The sequence below is a fragment of the Paramisgurnus dabryanus genome, chromosome 5 (genome assembly GCF_030506205.2).
Source record: "Paramisgurnus dabryanus chromosome 5, PD_genome_1.1, whole genome shotgun sequence".
NCBI lineage: Eukaryota > Metazoa > Chordata > Actinopteri > Cypriniformes > Cobitidae > Paramisgurnus > Paramisgurnus dabryanus.
The window spans coordinates 15,351,157-15,377,945 of record NC_133341.1 but is presented as its reverse complement, the minus strand read 5'-3'; the positions used below and the strand labels follow the sequence as shown (position 1 = coordinate 15,377,945).

General features: G+C 39.0%; 2 protein-coding genes across 4 annotated transcripts in view; both read left to right on the top strand.

The window, feature by feature from the left end:
• Positions 1–12,790: 12,790 nt before the first annotated feature.
• Positions 12,791–17,145, top strand: nalf2 (NALCN channel auxiliary factor 2). Its single transcript, XM_065293505.2, has 3 exons — positions 12,791–13,945; positions 14,221–14,392; positions 15,036–17,145. The coding sequence occupies exons 1-3, from the start codon at positions 13,220–13,222 to the stop codon at positions 15,341–15,343; spliced, it is 1,206 nt and encodes a 401-aa protein (XP_065149577.1). The 5' UTR covers positions 12,791–13,219; the 3' UTR covers positions 15,344–17,145.
• A 3,802-nt stretch (positions 17,146–20,947) lies between these two features.
• eda (ectodysplasin A) overlaps positions 20,948–26,789 on the top strand; it is a 73,629-nt gene continuing 67,787 nt past the window's right edge. For all 3 annotated transcript variants that reach the window (XM_065266935.2, XM_065266934.2, XM_065266933.2), the window contains exon 1: positions 20,948–21,361. In XM_065266935.2, the coding sequence (XP_065123007.1) occupies positions 21,050–21,361 (312 nt within the window). In that variant the 5' untranslated portion in view covers positions 20,948–21,049. The remainder of the gene's footprint in view (positions 21,362–26,789) is intronic.

The following is a 26,789-nucleotide window of genomic DNA, read 5'->3' as shown; positions in this document are numbered from 1 at the left end:
GCATTATATATCAGACAATATTGCTTTTGTAGCCACAGATCGTTCCTCTTCATTGTGCTTTGTGTATGCGTGTGGGTGTCGCCAAGCCGTACTTGAACTTGTCTCGACTGTTTGCTTTGGAAATTAAATGATATTTCTCACAGCATACCCATTCTCACTTGCGTACATGTGCTGCTGTCACCAACCGTATTCCTCCCCTGGATCTCTTCCATCCAGCAGGGACTTGACAGCGCTGGGAATTGCAGGCCAGATCTTTGAGTGTGGGTTTGTAACAGGGCTCAGCCCATCCTAGTTTTGGCTCCCAGTACTTTTGGCATTGGTTTGCTGGCTGATCCCTGCTAACAAGTTTGGCCGTATTCTCTGCTGAAATGCTTGGCCGTTGCATTAGCGCTGATTTAATTCAAGATATCCCATGGATGCTAGTCTATTGGTGTACCTGGTGAAACCTTGTTCAGGATGAATCAAATTACATGATTAGTCGTTTTCATGCAACCTTTTGCTGTGAAATGGATTTGGACTAGTTCATTTTTGGCAGTGACGTGTGAAGTGACAATTTTGATCTTATTTACTTTTACTGTAATTCGTTTCTGCAGTCATGATGCACTCAACTGGTTGAAATCTGTTTTACGGTTATATGGATTACTAGAACTTGTGGACCACAACTTGCAATCTACACAATATGGGATGTTGTTGTAGATTATTATGCATACATGAAATCTTCTAAAATCAGTTGGGGGTATTACTCAGCTTACAAAAAACTAAAAGCGGTCAACTACTGTAAAAAAATGCTGGGTTATTTTTAGGGCCGGGACTTTAACGCATTAATTAAGCTTAATTAATTACACAAAAAATAACGCGTTAGTCATTTTTTACGCATTTTAATCACACTTTTTTTTGCACAACGGAAAGTTTCTCACTGGATGAGTTTCGCGGAACGATTATACTGGAGCACCAACTAGCGTTCATGACTTCAGACAACAACAAACCACAGTGAACATGAACGAAGAAGCTGATGAGACCGCTTTGGATGGCCCGTGGATGGGAAATTGTGTTATAAAAAACAAACGGATGGATCGTCGATAAGAGGATGGTTGTGTGCATTGCAAGCTATGCAACAAGGAATTTACATATCACCGCAGCATATCGAGCCTCAAGTATCATCTCAATGTAAAACATATAGCAGCTAGCGTGGACGTAAGCACGACTCCGAATACAAGGACTTGGTTGAACAAAAATGATTATTATTATAATTAAAAATAAACAATATTTTGTTGCTTAAGCTTATGTATTCAGCCATTATTCAATGGTTTACTAATAATCCATGTGAAAAAAATAACTTTCAAATATTTATATGAGATTAAAATGTGATTAATTTATTTTTAATCGAGTCCCGGCCCTAGTTATTTTATAATACAGCTTTGGGTCAAAAAGGGTCAAGCCCAGACGAAATTGTTTATATCTGACACAACAATGGGTTAAAACAACCCAACATTTTGGGTTAAAACAACCCAGCAACCCCTTTTTACCCATTGCTGGGTCGAAATGAATCCAGCAATTCTAGAGTTTGTTGCAACCCAGTCTCAGTTGCGTATAAATAGCACGAAGTGTGAAAATCGTGCAATACATATGCCAAATTCCAATTTGGCGTGCATATGACACGGCAGTCCTCCCCATTCACTTAAACGTCACATCTTTTTTGTCGTTTTATCTATTGGTTTCTCTCATTTTTTGCAATTTTTTACCATCGTCTCTTGGGTTTAGGGTTAGAACAACTTTTGGTTACATAAAAATGACATTCAAACCCCAATTCTAACCCCAACTCCAAGCGACCATGGCTCAAAAATAAACAAAAACATAGAGAAACCTGCATAATCTCCTTAAGCCAATCTCAAATTTAACCCTATAAACCCAAGCGAAAATGGTTTAAAAAATAGAGAAACAAATAAATAAAACAAAAAAGTTTGTGTCGTTTCAGGGAATGACGTATCATATGCACGCCAAATTGGAATTTTGTGTATGCATTGCTCGCTTTTCACACTTTGTGCTATTTATGCGCATCTACATGAGAATGGGTGGGTTTATTGATAGCCATAAGTATGATTTTTCCAATGATGTTTAATTAGAAGATCTTACAGTACAAACAAGCCATTATTTACATAGTCTGCAATGTCGGTTTAGACATTAATAGACTAACCCTTAGTATTTAACAAGATACTACCCATTCCTGAGAGCAGGTTGCATTACTGTGAAAGCCTACTAGAGTTAAGCATCCCCCTTCTACTACTTTTGTCATGCAAAATAAACAGTTAAAAAGGGTCAAAAGGGGGCTTTCTGGGGTCTTTTATGTCACTGGTACTTCTCCACCCTCTAATGCTAAACTATAGACCGAATCTTTAATGGCACAGTTAGGGCTGATTCTGCACATGCTGAGAACACGAGATGAAAAAGCATTGCCTTCAATGTCTTTGGACTAATAAATACTGACAAAGATGAAGAGAAATAGAAAGATGTGAGAGGGTCCTCTACAGACAGGATGTTTGGGTTTTTTAAAGTGCTCAGCGTGTGCTATTATTTGTGGCCTACCTCTCTTGTTGTCTGTGGTTGATTAAGAGAAGAGATTTTATGACAGAACGCGTTCGCCTTTGCAGGGAGACGCTTCATTTCACAAACCGCAGAGAGACCACTGAAGTACACTTCTATAAACATGCCTAAAATCAGACGAGAATTAAGATCATTGTTTGTTCTGGACGGCGAATACACAGCGCCAGCAATGAGAACGGAAGAGTGAGAGTTCCTTTCTGTGATCTGAATTTTCACCATATAAGTATGAGCTCGGTGATTTATTGAGAAAAACATCATCCGCGTGCGTCAACAATCTTAAAATGCAGGAAAAATGCGCCTGTGAAAATATCAAGGACACGACAGTATAATATATCAATCATAGCACAGCACTGTGAAGCGCTTGCTTTGCGCTGTATAATTTAGAAAGTCTATATTTTTAAAGCAAGCTCATTACGGAGGATTTATGCCCCAATGAACAGGTCGGAGAGCTTTATTTAGCTGGATGAAACCCCATCTGCACCGGTTTTATTGCGTCACATCACTTCGCTCGGTTGCTGCGGAGACAAAAGTGTGTGTGTGTTACCGTTATTATAGAGATCTGCTGTGGGCCCGACTCTTTAACTCCGACCAAAAAGCCTCACCCTTTAGTTGAGAACACTGTCATCTTCTCTTTCCCTGTCACAGCCATCAGCATCAGTAAAAGCCAAAACACTTGATGAGTAAATTGGATGTTTTGACCAGAATCGGGGGATTTTGGCTTCACTGCATTTATGCGTCCCAAGTAAGCGACTGTTTCCTGAATCCTCCTCTAATTCCATCGTTGACTTTTCAGTTATAGCTACACAATTCTTGATCTTATGAGAAAATGAGAGAGAGTTAACAGAGCAAAGAAACACAAAGAGAGACACTGGATCTTAGTAACATAATGAGAAATGCAGAAGAACTGTCACACTCGCGTACACTGAAGGACAGAGTGAGATAAAGAGAAAGAGAGAGAGATGCATAGGAATGTGTGTCTGATTGACACAGAGAGTAAGACGAAATGAAAAAGAGAAAGAAACAGACAGAAAGATTTCCTGAGCTTACGCTCGAGTGTAAAGTGCTTTGATATTGGATCTGTCACAAAGTATTTATTTTACATAGCCTATATGTGTGTGTGTGTGAGAGAGAGAAAGAGTCTTGACTGTAGAATTGAATGCACTGCATGAGAAGTCAGGCTTTAATGTTGATCTAGACACACTTTTGCTTTTCGCTTGAAGAAGGGTTGGGGAAATTGGCTTATTATTAGTGCTGGGCAAAGATTAATCGCGATTAATCGCATACAAAATAAAAGTGATTTTTGGCATAATATATGAGTATGTGCTGTGTGTAATTATTATGTATAAATAAATACACACACATTCATGTATGTATTTAAGAAACATTTACATGTTTATATATATTTATTGATATTTTTATATATTCTATATTAAAAATAAATGTAAAAAAATTATATATAAGTAAAACAATTCTGAAATGAATATATGAATGTGTGTGTGGTTAAATATACACAATAATTAGACACAGTACACGCACATATATTATGCAAAAAATCACTTTTATTTTGTATGCGATTAATCGCGATTAATCTTTGCCCAGCACTACTTTATTAATAATTCATGAATTAGAATTGATTGTAAATTGGTAAATTAATTTACATAGCAAAGGATTTTTTACTTTATTGCAACAATTTTTTACTTGAAATTCAATAGTCAAACTAAAAAAAACTGTCAAAACAATTAATGGAACTAATAAAAGTGTTTTAGATATATAGAGCAAAAAATATATAATGTTAATCAATATAGTCAAAATATTTATCCAGTAAATCAGACCATTTTGGGAAATAGGTGTTCATTGATAATGGTCCTATATTATTAATTAATTAATTAATAATATCTAAGGTTTTCCAGAAATATCCCTTATGTTGTGTGTATAACAACATGTTTATAACTCAAAATCAAATCTCTTAAAATTCATACACTGTAAAAAAAAAATGCAGCATTTAAAACAACTTGTTTAAAAGGGGACATACTAGGAAAATCTGACTTTTTGTGTTTAAAAGAAAACATCACCGTTTAGACGAATTAATACATGCCTATCTTTTTTCAATGCGTACACTAAATCTTTGTACAGCGCATCATGAATGTGTTAGCAGTTAGCCTAGCACCCTTCATTCCTTAGGATCCAAACAGGGAAGAATTTAGAAGCCACCAAACACTTTCATGTTTTTAAAGATGGTTACATGAGTAGTTACACGAGTAAGTATGGTGGAACAAAATAAAACGTGGTGATTTTTTTAAGCGGAACTATTGTTTGGTGGAAGAGTACTTTGACCTTGGCGTGCAATAACATCATCACTCCTGACTACTCCCCCTCTTGCATAAACTTCCATTAATATTACTGTGCCCGAGGTCGAAGTCCTGCAAACTAAGTGCTCTTCCGCCATGCATTGGCTTTTAAATTCATTCCTGTTTGGATCCTAAGGAATGAATGGTGCTAGGCAAAATGCTAACACATTCATGACACGCTGTACAAAGATTAAAGTGCATGCATTGATAAAGACAGGTATGTATTAATTAATCTAAGTCGAGGTAAGAACATAATCAAATATTGAAAAACTGTGGTATTTTCCTTTAAGTGCTATAATTGGGTCCCCAGTGCTTCTATCAACCTAGAAAATGTGCAAAAGATTAATCCAGTAACTTAGTTTTGGTAAACCATTCTCTGCAAGCATGTGAAAAAATTGTTCATTGAAATTTGGATGCCCTTAAAAATAATACCGAAATAATGTGTATGAAACATGAAAATAATACCGCCCCTTAATGTTCACCATCCAACCACGGCACTGCTTTTTATGCAGAGAGACAAATAATTGACAGCACAATTGAGTTTCAATTTCAACAAACCACCATCATTGTGATCAGTGTGTGAATTTCATCAGCTTATTTGCATTTTAAGGGACCCCAAAACGGCACATTTTTGCTCAGGCCTACAAAATGGCAATTTTAAAATGCTATAATAAATTACCGATTTTTTGAGCTAAAACTTCACATACGTTCTCTGGGGACAACCAAGATTTATTTTACATCTTTAAAAAAAAAAATGGTGAAAGGGCCCGATTTAACTTTTGATAAGTTGACAACTTATTGTTTAACTTAATTTGTTAAGTAAAGTAACATAAAAAAGATATGTTTATTTGATATCATTTTTACAGTGTACTGAAATGTATTAACATAAAACAATTGTCAGAACTACAGAAACTGCACTGCAAAAAACTAAATAAGTTAAAATATAGTCCCTTGCTAGGGCTGTACCCTTTCAAAAAGTATACCTTTGCACCTCACATGAATTCATTTTAGTACAGACTATGGTAAGAGTGCTTATTAGTACCTCAAAGGCATTGGTACCAAATTTATACATTTATATCTGTACATAAATGGTACATATTGGGACCTTTTTAAAGGTAATGCCCCAGTAACGGCTTTGGACCATTTTTTTCTGTGTGTTTTTTTAGTTTTGACCTTAATTCATATTGAACTGCAGTAATATATTGAACTTAAATTGGTATTTCAATTCACTAGAAGAGTCAGATTCTCTGCCTTTCTAGCACACAAACACACAATAATTGTTTTCATGTCACACCAGTCTATCATCTCTCTCCTTTTCAACAGAGAGGCATCATGGGATTTACAGTCTTTTTGGGTTTTGGCAATGTTGTGTCTCTGAGGTTGGTCCTGTCATTACATTCTGAAGATCAAACTGATACGATACATACAGAGACATACCAACTCTCTCATTCTTGCTTAAAACAGCACTGTGTTCTTTTATCAACACGTTTCATATTACAATGTCTTTTTGTCCTCCCACTCCCCTCTCTCTTTCTCTTTCTTTTATCTTTTCTTTCCATTCTCGGGAACTCATTGCAAAATATTATGGCAAGAATCAACTCAAATTCCCATTAAAATAAATCCCAGCATACCTCAATGAATATTGCATATTTACTTAGCTATTTAAATGAGGGCATAGAGTTTGTTTTCATATAAAGCTAATTATAATAAATACTGTTGATCCTTTTCCAAAACGTTGCATTTTCATACATTTCAAAAACATATATAGACTTCCAAATGAGCATGGTACACTTTTGTCTTTAAATTTTACCTATGCACACACATGCATACATGCACATACATGCACACACATGCAAACATGCAGCTTTGTGCTCTATAAAGCCAAGACACAAATACTGAAGACAAACATTAAGTCGATTAGCCGTGAGTGTGAAAGAGAGAGTGTGTGTGTCTACATCTGTACAAACAGAAGGTGTTAAAAATTGACCTAGCAGGATGGCAACCGCTTACGATGAATCCATCAGCACTGAGGGGTCAAAGGGAAAGACACGTGATTAAGGATAAATCGGTGCGTGTGGGTTAACCAAGACTGTCTCTGTGGCCTGCTCAGAACACACACATATACACATTTACTTATTCAGACCAATGTTTTCCATGATATTCCATGATCAAGCTTTCTTGGATTATGGATTATATTAACGAAAGATTAACTGAACTGATTAACTCGTGTGCGCGCGCGTGTGTGTGTGTGTGTGTGTGTGTGTGTGTGTGTGTGTGTGTGTGTGTGTGTGTGTGTGTGTGTGTGTGTGTGTGTGTGTGTGTGTGTGTGTGTGTGTGTGTGTGTACCTGGTAATTATCACGTTGTGGGGACCAATTGTCCCCATAAAGATAGGAATACCAGTGTTTTTGTGACCTTGTGGGGACATTTTGATGTCCCCATGAGGAAACATGCTTATAAATCAAACAGAATGATGTTTATTGAGAGTGTGAAGTATCAGAAAGTTTTGTGTGATGGTTGGGGTTAGGGATTGGGGTAGGTAAGGGGAATAGAATATACAGTTTGTATAGTATAAAATGCATTACGTCTATGGAATGTCCCCACAAAACATGGAAACCAGAATGTGTGTGTGTGTGTGTGTGTGTGTGTGTGTGTGTGTGTGTGTGTGTGTGTGTGTGTGTGAGAGAGAGAGAGAGAGAGAGAGAGAGAGAGAGAGAGAGAGAGAGAGAGATGACTTGTAACAGATGAGTCGTAGGGGTCAGGTGGTTGACTGGTTAGCATGGCCCCATGTTGGTGGGTGCTGTATACTACGCCATTCTATGATCAAAAAGCTTCTTTCTAGATCAAGACCTAATCAATACTAAGTTATAGTTTATTTAAAGTAATTGATTTGACATCACAGCTCAAAAAGTCACAATTCACTTGAGACATTTGTGGTCATGTGATGTCATTAGCAAATCACCGCCAACGTGATTTACCTGCAGCTCCAGAATGATGAGTCATATGACATTTGCAGCTAAGATGTCAAAAGATATAAAAACCAAACTTTCCAGAACTTTCCCCCGCTGCTCACGATGGCAGCATTCAAGTCGTGTACTTTCAAGGTGGCACTACTTAAGATGAAAGGGAATGCAAACAGATAGATTTCTCTAGGCAGAGAGACTGAAATGATTTGCTGATCATTTTCTTGGAGCTGTATTGATGGTAGTGCGGTTTCACACATACACACATTTACAGTGCAAATGCTTCACCTCAACTCCTCTTTGCCCTGACACTAATGTAACTTGGCAGGGAAGACGATGTTTCTGTCACCGGGGAAGGTGTACGAGGAATTAGACCACACATTCAGATACACGCTCACATGGACCGACTGTAATATGATTGTGAGTCAGTGTTTGTATAGCTGAGCGGATACTTGCTTTTCAAACATCGTCTCAGAGCAGCGCTCCCTCTGAGAATGTTTATGAGGACAGAAAAGCACAGAAACCACTGACATTCATTTATTCAAACACACACATGTTAATATGTGTTAATAGGAAATATCATTAACCTAATAACATGAATGTCAGGGTTAGTGTGTAGTTAGTCTATAATAACACAAGTCCCCATTTAAATGAAAAAGCATTCAAGGAGTTATGGAAAAAGATGTGTAATCTTTTTTTAGTACAGTTATGGTTAATTTAAGATTAAAGGACGAATGGAATGAAACTGGCTGGTATCAGACTGAAAGGAAAACAGTGACAGCCCATCACTCAACCCCATCTGTGATTCATTGTGTGAGGTCTTATGGTTTGGGCATGTGGGACTGCTACTGGTCCTGCTTACTTGTCTTCTTGGATAATATAACTCTCTGTGGCAGCAGATGGCTGGATTCCTATCACTTAAAACAGTCAGAAGCAACCATAGATCCTCAATGTGTCCGTATATGGTCAAAATGTTCATGACTTTATACTTGTCCACGACAAAAGATGTTAGGATATTATTTGCTACATATGTACAATTATAATAGTATTACCATACCCTAAAAAGCATTCTGTCTGAATAGTCACACTAAATGCCAAGTGCAAGAGAAGTTCGTGAAAGAACAGCAGAGGTAAAATGGGGGACTGTTACACGGATATCTACTTTGTCAGTCACATAATAATGCATTTATACCAAAGTAAAAAAATTACATTTACTGCAGGTGATACTTTTTAAAGAAATTGAGAGGAAACGTTTAAAAGCCCAAAACTATTTTGCCTTATTAAAGTTCAGTTTCAGTTCACACATTGGTTGTGGTAATAGACTATTTATGTGTCTGTGATAAAAAATTTATTTCAAATGAACACAATAATTGTAATTGTAGCTTCATAATACTTTACACAGCTATATATATATACAAATCCCCTTTAATTTTACAACAGATATTTAAGTAGACAGACTTTTGCCCAAGAGATAAATATCACATATTTTTTATGGTAATTAAAATATTAATATTCAGCATGGAGACAAACATAAATTTATATTTATAATTGTTAAATGGAAACCAGAAGGGAAAGTCACAAAAATAACAAAGTCTGGTTACATAACAGGGAAAAAAAACAGAGCAATTTGCCTTGAGCTGCAATGTCTTATCACTTTAGCCTGAATTACAAAATTACCCTGAATAATGTTCTTTAATAACAGTATACTTTAAAGTAAAAACCAATTTTTAACGCATCACATTATTGGCTATAAAACACAGATTTATTTTAAATCATCTGCTTTAAAGGGATAGTTCACTTTAAAATGAAAATTCAGTCATCATTTACTCATCCTCATGTTGTTCTTAACCTGTATGAATTTCTTTTTTTTTTATGAACACAAATAAAGATATTTTGAGAAATGATGGGTAAACACACAGCAGATAGTGACCATTGACTTCCATAGTAGGGAAAAAAATATTTTGGAAGTATTGTGATAAATGATGAAGAAAATATTTTGATAAATGATGGTAAGCACACAGTTGACGGTACCCATTAAATTCCATCATATTTTTTATTCCTACTATGGAAGTCAATGGTCACTATCTGCTGTGTGTTTACCATCATTGCTCAGAATATCTTCTTTTGTGTTCATCAGAAAAAAGAAATTCATACAGGTCTAGAACAACATGAGGATAAGTAAATGATGACAGAATTTTCATTTTAAAGTGAACTGTCCCTTTAAATTTAATACTCAAGCATGCAGCAGGTGTTAATCACAGCCATCCCTAAAATTCATTGGACCAAGGACCAAATTTTTATTGGGGCGCCAACTCCCCCCAGCACACTGTGTAGGCTAAACTATAAAGGGCCTTGGTGGGCCCCATCATCACAGGGCCCAGAACAATGTTGCAGGCAGCCTCCCCTTGATGACGGCCCTAGTGTTAACTGAGAAAGTGTTAACAGGGCAGCCTGAGATCAATTCTGGCTAGAAGAGACCTTAATACTTTTAAAAGAGACTGTTTAACTAAAGAGCTATGACTTATGTCTGTTTTTGGAACAGATTTGTGGTTTCTATGGCTCCTTATAAAGCAGTGGGTTGTATTTCTGAGAATTCCGAAACACAGAATCAATCAGCACATTTCATTACACACACATTCCAGAGAGGCACGCAAACACAGATTCTGCTGCCCTCTTCTGTAAGTGAGTCAAACTGCAGCCTTTTATCTCTCGATGGCGCATACTTTAAAAACACTGTTTATAGGACTAAATCACTTTAATACTTTTACTTTTTGAGGACGATGCTCATAGATGCAGATAGAATTGTGTGTTTCTGATAAAGCCTTGTGTGGTTTTGTAAACCTCAGCACATTCCCTACTTGACCCTCTATCTATCAAAGGTCAGATGTCAAGGATCGTGATGATGAGTTACTCAAGGGTGGGGTGACCTTACATAAGCTTCAAACCCCTATTCAAAGGCATGTTAACAGTAAAGTGTTCGCAATTACAATTCATAATATAAATTTAAATCATTATAGCAGGATGTTTTTTTTTTACTGTATAATTCTTTCGTCCTATTCTCTTGCCTCTTAAAAATTAGGCAGGCATAAGTGGCTATGTGTAACTAACAATCTCTGTGTCTGTCTGTCTGTTTGTTAGTCATGTGTGCATTTCATTTGATCCTTTTATCTCATCTTTGAAGTTTGACTTATGCCCTCTCAACTGTGACCCTTGATGTGTAATGCTGCAGAGAGGTCGAGTAATTCATTCACAAAATTACCAGCTCATATGCGCACACTCACACAGAGAAGAACCAGAGACATGATTTCTGATGCCTAAATATAGTTTGAACAAATTGAACAAAAAGTTTGATAAAATCAAAATATCTCTCAAAGTCAGTTTATAAAGTGCTAGGGGATAGATAAAATAAGCTTGCTAATTGTTTTATTAAAAAAGCATTGTAAATCTCTGCATTTTGTCAAATAGAGACCATATATGTTTTTTAATTTTATCTATATATTCATGAATATATTATACATTTTGGGGAGGTTTCCCGGCAGGGATTAGACTTGTCCTAGACGAAAATAAATGTAAGAGCTGTCCAAACTGTAAAACAACTTGCACTGACATTCTTTAAAAAAAAATACATCAGTGCCCTTTGTTTTGCAAAAAAAGTAATGTTTTAAGTAAGGCATGTTTGTTTAAACTAGTTATATTTCATTAATAAACTAAGGCCTAATCGCTGTCCGGGAAACCACCCCATTTAGCTTAATTCACTAAAAAGTTAAATGTCAAATCAGTGTATATATGTCAAGTACATTTGTATAGAAACGGTTCCTGTAAATGGATATTAAGGAACTATGACACGTCAGCCTCTTTGACCTATTTTACCTGACATCACCCTACAACTCATGTAAACATATCCGTGACACTGACAACAGAACAATGAGCAAATTGGTTTCAGGGGAACCCAGTCATCACGCTCATACAAAAGCACTCAAAACACGTTTGAGGAGTATAGTAACTTTTATACGCCCTGCAGGACTTGCAAACACTCTTCAGTTTATTTAAAACCAGTAAAAGGTCTGGGACAGATCCCAGCCCGGAAACTCACCTAGTCCCCCAAGGCTTATTTTAGAGCGGGATCAAAAATCCAGATGATAAATCCCACCCCTTCCTCTCAACACTTTACAGAGGCCCTCAGAGCTACTGCTGCCAAGTTTTCACAGAGGTTTCTTTATAGGACTGTGCTGCCATCTAGCGGTAGTTAGTTAAAGTGTCTCATTCGTCAAAATACAAGTTTGATGTGGTGCTTTACTTGCCAACATTGATTCTAGCTGTGGATCCTAACCTTTTTGACTTCAAGGCCCTCCCAATTATCCACAGCATTTGAAGGCATTTTTAATGAAAAATTCTAGAGCTTGACATTATAAGATATACGTGTGTAAATAGTAAAACACATATCTTCTTTTTTGTTGTTTTAGCTTATTTGGTTGTAGCTTATATTGTTTTTTGTCATATTTTAAATAATTTTAAGTAATCTTGACCTAACTCAATGACTACATGTCTATGTATGTTTTTAGGGTAACCAATAATATAATAATAATATGCGTGTTTCTATACATGTGCTCCCCAGACAGTTAATTTCACGCACATAACAGAAATAAACAATAAAAATAACGTGAAGAATAGAATAAAATCTGCCCAATTGTAGGCGTTGCGCCTTTAAATATGCCGAGGACCAACGGGGGCCTTGATGTCAAATAGTTTTAGATGTATTGCTCTAAAGCTATAACCGGGAACTATGTGCCTGAGCAAGGTAGGAGCACGGTGTGATTGCTCGCAGAGGGTGTCTCGCTGTTGAATGGCTAGCGCATAGGTGAATGAAGCTTCAATGGAGGATGCAAGGATGCGCGCGACGGCGCACGCGCCACACCCCCGCCTTCAATTAAAACATCTCAGGGTACGTCTGAGCGCGAGCGAAGATGGCGACAGAGTGAAGGAGACCACGGGAAGATGACAAGCCATCTACAGACAAACAGATACCGCTCTTCAACCCGCCGCCCCGGAGATGCCCGCAAATGAGTGAGATTCGCTCGCGTGCGATGTGTTGTCAAGGAGATGCGGGGTAGCTGATAGCGAGTCTCGCGGCATGTGCTTTATCATGCACTGTCTCCGTAATTCAGACGCAGGTGTTTTTGGTACCGATTTATTCTGAACATCAGGTGAAAGAGATGCTTCGAGCCATCATGTAACCGTCGGGGTGGGCAATAAATTTGCGGAGGAGACCCGCCCGTGTGAGCTCGCGCCTTTGTCTCCCCCTCTAAAATATGGTCACGGGCGCCCGGCGGTGTGGAAGGAAACTTGACGCCGAGGTCGAAATCTGCTGCCTGACCGAACCGAACGACAAACCGTGCGCGGAGCCTGAGAAGGTGCAGAGATGGCGCATGAGCCTCGCGTCGCTGCTCTTTTTCACCGCGCTCCTGTCCGATCACCTCTGGCTCTGCGCGGGAGGCAAGCCGCGTTCGCGAGACCGGACTCACCGGCGAACGTGGAGCAACGCGAGTCACGACGCCCAGACGGGCCTGCGCGATGAGGACTGCGGGGTTCTTCTGAGCAACCTGACGGAAAACCGACCGGAGTGCGTGGACGCTGACGCGCGTCGCCGCGAGCCTCTGGAGTCCGCATGCTCTACGCTTTACCGGCAGAAAAACAGCTCGGTGAGCTCCTTTTATTCAGTGCCGGTGCCCACGGTGTCGCCGCACGCGGTTTTAGAGTACTTCCGGAACTTTAGCTTGTCGTTTTGCGACGTGCTAACAATAGCGGACCTGCTTGAGAGCATGGCCAGCCCGAATGGACTAAACTGCAGCCTAGCCAATGTCATTCGTGACCTGTTCAGCGGTGGGCCGGAGGACGGGGATGTGTGCAGCGCTTGTGTTCACGAGTACGTGCTGCTCGATCAACACGCTCAGGAAAAATATGAAGAGTTTGACATCCTCTCGCGCAAATACATAGCGGATGACTACTCTGTGCGCGCCCAAGCGCACCTGTGCCAGGTGAGAGGCAGAGTGCGCCACCACATCAGCTTGGCATCCGGGCTCCTCTTTCTCTGTCACGAGGGCAATACGATGTGTTACTTGTTGTGTATACAGTTCTTATTTAGTTACCATCTACAATTAGTACAATAAGCATTACATTAGCAGCACAAAGGTTGTGGGTTCGATTCCCAACGAACACGCATTCTCTTAAAGTGCGCACCTTTAGGTCGCTTAGGATTAAAGGGTCTGCCATATGCATAAACGTAATGTTCCTGCTTTTGTGTATGTTGCAGGCTGTGTATAAAGCCTGGCTTTGTGCGGAATTTTTTCCAGTTCCCCAGCGGCAGTGCGAAAGGTGGCTCCCGTGCAAGCGCTACTGTGGTGAGGTCACAGCAAGCTGCCCCTTCATCCTACCCGACAATGACCGTCTGCTGTATGCCGGCCTGCCCAGCTTTCTCTGTGCAGGTAAACATCAATAACACAGGTAACACGGCAAAGGTTATTAGATGATCAGCAGAAGCTTTTAACCATGTGTTGATTTGTGTGCCCTTGGATGAACATGTTAGGTGGCAAGGGCACAATGGTGGTCACCTTTTCTGAGATTTAAACCTAGAATCTTTTAGTTGCCATCCGAAACTTTTCAACACTACAGCAACCCTTACTCTGTAATGGCAGCTTCTGTTAAAGCTTTAAGAAACCACATGTGTTGCATCCAAGCAATCCACAACAGCTGTGATTGGTACGCTCTGTAACCAGAGATCCTTCACCGGGAAAATAGCACAGCAAATTCTCTTTCCTGTTGCCTTGATTGGTTAAACGGTTGTAGATAGCTATAATATCGTCTTCTCCTGCAGTAATGAATAATTCAAACTGAATTTAACAAAAACATAATGGCAGTCCAATCATCAACATAGCTTCTTTGCTGCTGCTTTGCTCCTCTAGCGTAACGGGCCCTTTGGCTGTGTAATGATACGGGACATGGATACAGCACACAGGTTTGATGTTCAACCACAACAGACGGAATTGTGGAGCCACGAGTAATGTTAATGATAATTCACAGGTAGCTAGCTACATAGTTAACCTCTCGTTTCTCTTTTTTCTTCATCAGGGTTGCAAGAGGAGTATCTGGCCAGTCAGGGTCCACAGTGCTGTGATGTACGATGGAACGGGTGCGACTCGGCCGTAGGAGCTGCATGCGCCCTGACACGCTTCCCAGGCTCGTTTTCTTTGCATAGGAGGTTGTCTTCGGGAGCAGTGTCGTATACAAATCGTCTTCACGGCAGTAAATTAAAACTGTGTGTGCTTGTTCTCTTCTTATTACACACTGTTATCTCCATAACAACCTTGCAACATTGCAACACCGGCTCCTTGGAGAACATAGTACCTCTAGAAGAAGTCCCTGTCAGAGAGGAGTGAGGGACTGTATCGGCTCCCTCTTTGTTGGAAGACGCACATGACGCAAAAGTGTTTTTGTCTACTGTTCATGAGATGACGCTTGCCAAATGCCTGAAAAACGCAGGAAGTCTGCTGAAGTTTGTCAGTGCTTGTCTTCGAGAGTTCGAACATCTGGCCTGATCAGAGCATGTGTGTGTATCTGTGCGTGCGCACGTCGGTGTGTTTGTTTGTTTGATCAAAGAGTGTGTTTCTTACGTTCCTCGGTGGATTGTTTGTTTTATTAGGACTAATCCCATATGTTAAAACCAAGCTTAAGAATGACAATCTTGTTTTCTTTTAGACAATGTTCTCGGGAACAAAAGTGAATGTAGGAAGACTGTATGGACACTGTATGAGTGACATTGTTACATTTCTCCTCTAATAAAAACCAACACTGAGGCATTTTTCATATTAAGTTTCGTTTTTTTCCCCACTGTGCCTGCATTTTGTATACTTTTCTGTGTTTGCGTGCATACCTGGGCACTTTGCGTCCTCCTGACTAGATATTTCATTTGGATGCATGTTAAAAGGGATTGCTAAACGTAAACACTCTGAACATTTTTTCAACCACAACGTGTTCCTTTATACTGCTTTTGACATTATTGTTTACTGTTTCATGCTCGTTTGATGTGTCGTTAACCATCCCCGTTTCTCCGTCTCCTAAGGCTTCCACACACTGCTGTAGCCAACACCTATTAACGCCTTTCATACTTGCTCATGAATTTAATGTTGGTCTTGATGTTTTGAGGCTGTTAAAGGGGCTTTGGTAGTTGCCATTTAGCAGATGCTTTTCTTCCAAAACAACTTACAGTGCTTTAATTGGAAAAATATTGTGGGAAAACTTCGGAAACGTTACAAATTCACTCCATGTGCTATGTCACGGTTCTACAAACTCTCCAATAAACAACATGAAAACAAGTAAAATAATTACATCACTTCACGGGGTGACTTTGGGCACTTTAATAATGGTTACAGAAGTGCTTTCATATGAAATACTTCATAGCCGTTGTCTGTTTATGTATTTGACAAATGATTTCATCCAAAGCTACTTGCAGCGCATACTTTTTATTAAATGTGTTCCTTAGGAATTGATCCCATGATCTTGGCATTGGGATCTATCAGAGCTACAGGAACGGCTGTTTTATAGATGCATTGTATACTATTACTAAATGTTTTATATTTTTCTTATTAAATTTAAAGTTTCAAGGTCATGAACACTCTTCTGGTTCAGTTTGGGCCTACAGCAATAACAAAAAACACCAAACAATGGGGTCAACAGACTGACTGTGCCTTCGTCATTATCATCAGACTATATTTTATCAGAGAACGTAAACCTTCAGCCTTGGTAATGTCAAAACATTTTGCTTTAATAGAAAAATAATTAACCAGCATACTATTGTGTCAACCAACATCTCAAATAGTTTCCTCTGTATGCGTGTTTGTGAAACCATCTCTGAAGTTTCTCTGTCATCAAGTCAGCTGGACTTAATCCATTTGTTAAAAACAGTCTGGCACTCATTTTGGTGTCCTCCTCGGTTTTGTTTCTAGGCAGTGTGTCGAAGCCTGAGAGATAAAGTGTGTGAATCACTGAGGCTGATATCATGCTGCTTGATGCTGTAGGAGAGCTGATGATTTTTTTTTTCAAGACTCTCCAAGATCTGAACTCCCATCCTGATGTTCTGCATGAGAGCACTAACCCGAGTCTCTCCGATTCTGATGCCATTTCTCAATGTATAGACTTTGAGTTTGTATTGTGGGAACTCAATAAACCATCTATAATGTTTTATCTCTGTTAAATTTCATTTTGTTAGTGAATATTTGTATGGGTGTGCGTTCTCCCTTCTTGGTGACAGGCCTCCAGGACTTTATGGTAGTACAGAGTTTTGGCCAGTAGGAGTCAGTGTTTTTTCGTAGTGAGTGGGGATTTGTATTTTGCTTTTTGTAGGCTGATCAAAACCATTTCTAACAGGGTCTTCCCTTAGATATGTATATCGGTAGTTTATTCTGTAAATAGTGCATTGAAAAAATAATAATTAAATAAAAACAGTCAAAAGCTGCTAATAAACAGTGACACAGGGATGACTATGAAACCATTTCATAAGTTTATCTTTGACTTTTATCTTTATTACAATATAATTTAGTTTTACACATATTCAGCTCATTGAAATAAAGCAATGATATTTTAACACTGTCTCAATGTTTGGGATGTTTATGGTCACTGTGTTTGTATTTGTTATTGTCATTCAATTTACTATTAAACTTAAAATTTCCTGTTAAAGACCTAAAACATTCAGATTGCAGAGATGCATTTGCGTGCGTGCGAGTGTACCTGTTTATCATCACGTTGTGTGAACCAAATATCCCCACAAAGATTTGAAAACCCATAAATTTTTGACCTTATTTTGAGGTCCCCAGGAGGAAATAAGCTTGTTGATATTTCTTGAAAATCTGAAGTAGGAAAATGTTTTCTGTGAGGGCTGGGGTTAGGAAAAGGGAATAGAATATACAGTTTGTACGGTATAATAACCATTACATCTATGGAATGTCCCCACAAAACATGGAAACGTGTGTGTGTGTGTGTGTGTGTGTGTGTGTGCGTGTGTGTGTGTGTGTGTGTGTGTGTGTGTGTGTGTACCTGGTAATTATCACGTTGTGGGGACCAATTGTCCCCATAAAGATAGGAATACCAGTGTTTTTGTGACCTCGTGGGGACATTTTGATGTCCCCATGAGGAAACAAGCTTATAAATGAAACAGAATGATGTTTCTTGAAAATGTCAAGTAGCAGAAAGTTTTCTGTGATGGTTGGGGTTAGGGAATGGGGTAGGTAAGGGGAATAGAATATACAGTTTGTATGGTATAAAATGCATTACGTCTATGGAATGTCCCCACAAAACATGGAAACCAGAATGTGTGTGTGTGTGTGTGTGTGTGTGTGTGTGTGTGTGTGTGTGTGTGTGTGTGTGTGTGTGTGTGTGTGTGTGTGTGTGTGTGTGTGTGTGTGTGTGTGTGTGTGTGTGTGTGTGTGTGAGTGTGTATATAATTGCTGTTTTCTTAAACTCTTAGCACTGTGATTCCAGCCTCTCTTGGCTCAATATGAGCTGGATTCTATGTTAAGTTAATTTGTATAATTTAATTTAAAGTGCCGGAGGGCCTCAGACCCATACCTGCATATTCATTGCAGCATTTTAGCCAAGTACATTTGTGTGTGCATGCTTGTGTGTGTGTTTTGGGAGGGTTGAACTCTTGTAATGATTTTTATTACATTATTTTGAAATGTCTGAACTGTCAGAGGACATTGTCTGAGTGGGAGAGACCTAGACTGTGCGAGTATGTGGCACTGAATCGATTCAGCAGCACCATAGCTTTGAATATTTAAGTGATTTAAGATTAAAGAGTCTGGAGCAGAATAAAAGCAGCTCAGATTTAATATAAACCCATATTAAAGAGGCTCAGCTTTATGAGGTCACAGATGATCTGCAGTACACAGTCCACAGCTGTGAGCAGAGTGAGAAGCGAGGGAGAGAAAGAGAGAGAGGTACTGTCAGATACGGAGGGCTACAGAGAAGTTCTGATGGCAGCATCCATCAGTCTTTTCCTTTTGAGTTTGACAGTCCACAGCAGTTATGATGACTGTTTGTTATGCTGCACCAGCTTTACAATCCTTTTAAATTTAAAGATAGCACCCCGCTGAACTGTTGCTTTTTTAAATCGCCCGTATGCCCTGCCACTTTCTTCCCATTTCTTTCTAAGCAACTCTAAAAACTGTATGTATACCCCATTATCTCCCATGCACAGTCAAAAAAATATGTAGATTCGATGGATTGGGGTTAGTAAAATTAGGTGTGTGAATGCAAGTGTGTGTTCTGCCTGCAATGTGGTTTCCAAGGCCTGAGATGCTGCTAGGGCTTCAGTTTTCTTGTGACCCTGTAGAGGACAAGTGCATGTGGAGAATAAATGGATGTTTTATATGTGTGTGTAAGCCTCACTGGCATTATGATCACAATTTGCTACGTTTAAAGGGAACATTTCATGAAAAGCTGACTTTTTCCATGTTTAAGTGCTATAAGTGGGTCCCCAGTGCTTATATCAACCTAGAAAATGTGAAGGAAAAAAACGGTAACTTAGTGAAAAAATAAGTAAATTAAATTTGGCTCCCCTTGTGATGTCAGAAGGGGATCTTATTATAATAATATCGCCCCTTAATCTGCATTATCCAACCACGGCACTGCCATTTCGTGCAGTGAGAGAGAGAGAAAATAATTGACAGCACAATTGAGTTTCAATTTCAACAAACCACCATTTTGGCAATTAATGATTATTTTGATCAGCTCATTTGTATTTAAAAAGACACACCCAAAAACGTCACATTTTTGCTATACATGCTATAATAACTTATCTATATGGTATTTTGAGCTAAAACTTCACATAGGTACTCTGGGGCCACCAAAGATTTATTTTACATCTTTAAAAAAGTCTTATGAAATGTCCCCTTTAAGGACATGCCAATTGTCCCTGCAAGTGAAAATACAAAATAAACATATTATGACAAAAAAATTAAAATGATGAAATATTTCAGTGAGCATTCGGGGTAAAGTCATCTATGTTATTAGCTAAAAACAATAGTGTCGATAGAAAGCCCTCGTAATTACAGAATCACCAACATCTGTCTGGTGCATGTGTGTTAGTATAAGTAAGAGAAAGATTACCCAGATATTATGTGTTTCCCCATTAGTTGTTTCCATATAAACCTGTTAGTCATCTCATCACAGCACATAGCAGAAGTCTTGTGCCATGGTAATAAATTGGACTGTATCATGGAGTTAAATTAATATGGCATGTGCTTTGGTACTTGACAGTATGATAAATGTGTATAGTCGGTGTGCATATACGTGTAAAATGTTAAGTAAAGCAGTGCATGCTCACGTGTGTTTGTGTGCATGTGTGCGAGTGTCTTATTTGATGTTCTTGCTTGATTGGCAGACTTGTCCTGCTTTTAACACTCTGCTGTTATTCCCAACACATGCCACAATTACACTACCATTCCTCTATTCTAACACTTTAAAGATGTGGAACTTCACACACTTTCTCTCCTCTCTGTAACTCTCACTGACTAATGCACAAACATGTGGCTAAGAAAAGAAAGAAAGAAAGAAGTTGAATACAAGTTCAATACTGCACACAAACACATTTAATAAGGTCTAACAATGCTATTTTAGATAGCCTACTTAACAGAGACGTCAAGAATAAAGCCAGCACCAACCTGTTTGTACATTTTTAAGGGGTTACGAAATGGTAAATATTTTGTAACTGGCAGTGAAAGTGACGCCTAGTTTTACTGTTAAAATGATTTGCGGTTTTTTGGCAGTTAAAGTCAATAAACAAGATAATCACTAAAATATTCAAATATGCTATAACATTTTGTTAAACAAATAAATATAATAAAATGAGGATTTGTGTCTATGCTGCCTCGCGCTCAGGTCACTTTTGCGCCGTACGATTTTCAATGAGATGACGTCGCACCGTCAACCAATCAGCTGCTAGGGGTCGGTCTATGCAACTGGCCGCAGTAGGTTATCAGTCTGGATCTTCGCAGTCCGAGGTCAGGAAGCCAGATGAACCCACATACAAGCGGGCATCCGAACCCAACATTCGCTGAGAGGACACGGAAGTTGGGTATGCAGAAGCAATGCTGACTGACCTGCACGCAGCCATGGTACCGAAGCGCGAGCCGGTGAAGATAGAGGACCGCGAGCGCACGCAAGCAGCGTGCGAGTGCCACAGTCAATGCAACAACTGCAAGATCTTCCTGAGTTTATTCATCATCTCGCTCTCCCTGCATCTCATCACGCTCTTCTGCTACCTGGACCTGCGCTCGGAGCTCAAACGCGAAATATCCCAGAAAAACAAAGATGATGTGCCATCCACCGTCCCGCACCATGAAGCTACAGAGCCTGTGCTCTGGTTACCGGACACCGACCACCCAACAATAAGCGATCAGGTAAACAGACTTATCTGTTTTTCTACAAAGAGAGGAAGTAATGATAAATAAACATAAACGTCTACCATGCTCTCTTCTGTGAAAGTTTGCATTAACATATGTTACAGTATAAGCTAGATCATTTCAGATACGAATCTTTATTGTCTTTCCAGACTGTTTGTGTTTGTTTGTTTGTTTGTTGGTTCGTTGGCCACCCTGTGTTCTCCAAAGTGGTAGTGTGCGCCGACATTAAGTCTCAATGACCTTTAAGACTGAGAGATGTAACTGTTAAATGATAAATTTGTCAGTTTTAAGTTGATGACAATGTAAATAACACTGTCTGCATGCAGAGCATTGCGCTACGTTCGCAAAGGTCGTGGGTTCGATTCCTTGGTAACACATATGGGCGTAATGAACTGTAAGTCGCTTTGGATAAAATCCTCTTGCAAAAGCATAAATGTAGTTAAACTGTAGTAGCCCTATACGACTTTAAGCATAGGCCTATACAAATTGGAAGACTTTCTTACGTTTCCAATTTAGCACTGCATGGACAAATCTGGTTTTAGGGGTTGTATTTCCCATCGCATGGGTTTGAACCTGCAACCGGTTGGTTCCTAGCGCAGGTCTTTAACCAAAGACAACCACCACCTACCGCCTTCAACTCATTTTGGTATAGAATCGCGTTATAAGCACAAAGGTCACGGGTTTGACTCCCAGTGCACACTTACAAGCGTCTGCCAAATGCCTGAATGTAAATGTAGCGCCTGGTTCGTGAGGGCACTTAAAACTCTTGGTCAGATGCGCGTTTAAATCACTTCTCGGTGAATTATCAAAAAAGCCCGCGCGTAACCCCGTTTCTCGTAACTGTGAATCGTTCACCTGCAGGCGACATTTGTTCTGTTTAAACAACATCTGTCCTTTTTACGAGCTCTCTTCATCAGACGCACGTTTACTGTCAGGCAGCACAGGTCGCTGTTTATTTAGCCTGCGCTGCGGTTTGGCCCGGACTAGTGTTTGATTCTTTTGGAAAAGATCCAAGCAACGTTTCTTGATGTTCACCCCGCGGCCAGGATCCACAAACCACAGCTCAGGGATGCGTTTAATTACACATCAATGGAAGTAAATGGCTTTGTGAAAGTAGAGTTGCGCGGATCGATTTCAAACGTTAAATAAATTAATAAATCTAAGGTACGTCTACTTACTGCCTGTTTAGAAATCAATAAGAAGATGCTAAAAATCACTTTGGGTAGAATGCATGACACCTAGCAGCCTATATCTGCCCGTATCTCTAGCTTCCTCGTTCTGCTTGGTCACGGTTTTTTTGCTGTTGTACAAATAAAACTTTAGGTACTGTCATTTAAAAGTAATAAATCACTGTACACTCTTAAAAAATAAAGGTGCTTCATGATGCCATGGAAAAAATTGGTTCCAGAAAGAACCTTCAACATCAAAAATAGTATTTTGTAGTGAAAAAGGTTCTTCAGATTATATAAAGGTATGAAAGAAATGGTTCACTTACCAAAAATGGCATCACCGTGTAGAACCTTTTAAGTGTCATACTTTTTAAAGGCCCACTGAAGTGCCTTGAAACATGCAGCATTGTTTGACGTGGTGATGTCATTTGAACTGAAACAGGAAGTCCTTGCGGAAAATAACCAATAGCAATTCGCTTATTGCCCAGTCCAGCAAAAACGCATTTGCCATTTTGAGATTGCCACAGTTGTATGAAAACAGTCGAATGGAGTCCTGATCTAGATATGAAACACTTATTACAGAAAAAATATTTAACATTTATGTGTCATTCATGTTTGTGTGTATGCCGTGGTGTCTGTCTTCTCATCAGTGCTGTTTATAATGTTGAGGCTGTCCAAACGTTTGTGAAGTTTACTCTTCTCCACACGTTTTTTTTTGGCACAGATTCGCACAAACAGTCCACTCTGTGCTATCGTGCTGAACCGGAGCACCCGCTTTGTGTGTGCGCTGTAGCGGCTCACCTGACACTGATGCGATATCATATCAGACTTCATTCACCCCAATGGAAAGCATATTTACACTCTCTGAATCATTTCTTATCTGCTACATAACTGATTCTCACACATAAGAAGTAAGTGTATTAATAAGTGTCTCAGCTCAGGCGCTTGTGATTTAAGGTGGAGGTTCCGTGCAATGTAGGGGGGGCGAACATTTCAGTAGCTAGAGAGCATTTGATTGGACAGGAAATTTGCTGAATGTTATAAAATAAAACAAAACTTTTTAACGCACATGCCAAACTGTATGTTTTGAATGCTTAAATCTATTGTATGCGAATTTTGTCAACATTTTGAATCATACTAGTTTATGCTTAAGCCTAACATACTTTTACTAAAAGGAAAAAGTTACATTTAGATTTCAAGGGGACATTAAGAGTGTAGTGCTGTCGGAGCCGATGGTGTAGTGGGCAGTGCTCCGATATGTGGTGCTTTCGCACTTTTGGCAACCCGAGTTCAATTCCCGGCTCGTGGTCATTTGCCGAATTCGATCCAGTACCCCTCTCTCCTCCCTGTACTTTCCTGTCTGCTCCTCGATTACTTTCAAAATAAAGGCAAAATGGCCAAAAAAAAAGAGTGCAGTGCTTCTGTATGAGGAGGATGCCCATAAGGTTAAAGGTGACATAGAATGATTGAACGGGGTATTTATCCTTGTTCTGTGATGTGACATGTAGAAATTATTATTTTTTTGGGTCTGTAATGCCTTAGAAGCTTCCTAAAAACCTCTCTCAGATAGCTCTATTAGGGTGGGGGATTTTAAACAAGTGGTTTTGCACCTATTTGGCTCCCCCTACTGGCTTAACTTGCAATCTCATTACTGATTGGCTGACTTTGTTGCCACTCAAAAAATGTAGCCAATTATTTTAAAGTGGAGGGGCAGTGAGAAGCCTGTGATGTCATAAGCATCAGTTTTTCAGATTGGGCCGTTTTCTGGCTGACATTTCTAAAAGAGGAATTTCTATGAGACTGAGATGTTTAGCATGTCTAGCACTTTTTGTATGTTCGTGAATGCGGGTAGACTACCATTATTCAACAAAGACAAGGTAAAAAATGGTTTTTCATTCTCTGTCCCCTTTAAGCCAGCAGTAATTGACCTTTTTTCGATTGTGCCATGCATGTTCCTTGATCAACATCCCTGGGCGTTCTAGAACAACATTCCTTTAAACTAGTTAGAGTTTATGGGCATGGTTAAGTTTACGGTTCGTACAATTTGATTATCAATATTTGATTTACTTCTTTTAGTTGTAGTTAGTGGTTAGGACTTGGGTTAATGTTTAGACTGTGTTTGTATAACAGGAATGACGTTCCAGGATAAAGAAAAAAAGAAAATCCATAACCATGTCCTACCTGTCAAAATCATGGTCACTTTATTTTGAAAGCGTGTGGATGTTTGCATTTATAATTGTAATTTATAGTCTGATCAGTAAGGATTCTCTAAGCACAGACGAGGTACTTGTAACATAGGATTTACAACTACTGTGGGTTAAGAGACATACCTTAAAGACTGAAGTATACTGCCGTTTTTACACATACATGAGGGTCCTTTAAGAAGTGTTTAAAGAGACCCTATTTTCCTTTTCAAGATTTTACCTTTCTTTTGGTGTGCAAATGTGTGTTAGTAGGGATGTCACGGTACCAAAAATCTAGTAGTCGGTACCAATACCACAAAAAGTACACGGTACTCGGTACCTAAGTCGGTACCACAGTGTGTAAAAAAAGAACAATTATACTTTAATATTTTTTTTATTAAAACATTTCAACATTATAGAAAACTTTTAAGAGCTTCTGTTTAGGTTGTCTATGTTAATGTTTGTTGACTTTTCTCCTGACTCTCTTGGTGTACATCCTTCTCTGGCTGATACTGTTAAAAAGAGAGAGAATAAGAAATACATTTTATTTATTTAACATACTGTCTGACAATGACTAATAAATCAGCTAAAGCTACAGGTGCTAAGGTGCACTTATAGACACACGCACGTAGGGCTGCACGATTCAAGCTAAAATGTGAATCCCGATTTTTTCCATGGGAATTGAGATCCCGATTCTCTCACCCGATTCTCTTTATATTAACAAAAACATTTATTATGCACGTAACTAAAAAATGTGCTACAGGACTTTCAGTTATAATAACGTTTCTTAAAAGTCTCTTTTTCTTATTTTAGACCCCTTAAAATTTAGAGTAATTTAACATTTGTTAGCTGTTAAATTGCACCTGTGCTTTTTGTACTATCAAACTGGCCAACCTTAAAACACTAACGCTAAACCTTTAAAAGACTAAAAGATCAACATTTTGAGGCATCAGAGAGAAACGCAGACATGTAACAATGTTCCCCTCGTGCGAAAAACCATTTCTAATGGGGAACGCACAGAGGCCGTTTCTCAATGTAAAGGCTGCAGCCTCTCTGGAGGTCGCATTTCTAAACTGCGCATCATAAAGACTGTCTAATTTCAGAATATTAACAATTAACGTTATAAAGATGACTAATATTTTTAGTTAATAATAAATTGTTGAAGTATGTTAATGACTTGCGAATGTAATGCTCCGTTAACTCAAATGAACCAGGCTTGATGACGTATACAGCCTGCATGCAACCTCCTGAGATTGCAGCCTTCCGATTTAGAAACGTCCGGAGCCTGAGGTAAATAATTTCCTTGCCTTTTTTCGAAACCAATGTTGTTGCATCTTCACTTTCTCCGTTGCCACCAGGATTTTCCAAAATGACACTCGTTTATCCTCTCTTTTTTGTGAAAATTGCCGCTCCAGATCCACCAAGTAAACGACTGTGTTTAGGTCTGCCGCTTTGTTATACGTCACGCGAGTGACAGCGGAACGCCGCAAATGAGATGAGAGAGAAGAGAGAAACGATCGGGTCTGATTGGTGAATGAATAGGGTTTGGTTTTACCCTGTATGAGTGTGTGTTAGCAAGTTTGACTGATATTCTTGGATTGTAATGTAAATACGTGAACACTTGAACGCAGAATCTGAATACAAGGAAATACTGTATATGCAAGTGAATCGCCGTCATTTAAAATGAAGATCGCCTATATGTATGAATCGAGATCGTGATTCTTTTTCGATTAATCGTGCAGCCCTACACGCACGTGCACATACACATACTCTGAATGCAAGCATTAGTTTAATATCACTCACATTGTTGCAGGATGAAAAAGTTATTAAAAACCCTTAACATTTTAATACTTCATCCAGTGACATTAGGCTACATTTTGCTGACAGGATGACTAAATTGTGATGCATGGTCGCCCATTTATAGATAGTTTATAAAGTTGCAAATGCAGCGTCATTAACAAATAACTGACTTACACAAAACATTAACATCTAGCATAAAGTTAGCTGGTTACACGGGATTAATGCCAGCTGCCTCAAACAAACATAATATAGGGTCTGGGTTTCAGTATAAAA

Excerpts from the sequence above, each read along its gene's own strand:
- nalf2 (XM_065293505.2), top strand. The coding sequence starts at position 13,220 with ATGGTCACGGGCGCCCGGCGGTGTGGAAGGAAACTTGACGCCGAGGTC. Across the intron at positions 13,946-14,220 it reads CCCAAGCGCACCTGTGCCAG|GCTGTGTATAAAGCCTGGCT; the intron begins GTGAGAGGCAGA and ends TGTATGTTGCAG. Across the intron at positions 14,393-15,035 it reads GCCCAGCTTTCTCTGTGCAG|GGTTGCAAGAGGAGTATCTG; the intron begins GTAAACATCAAT and ends TTTCTTCATCAG.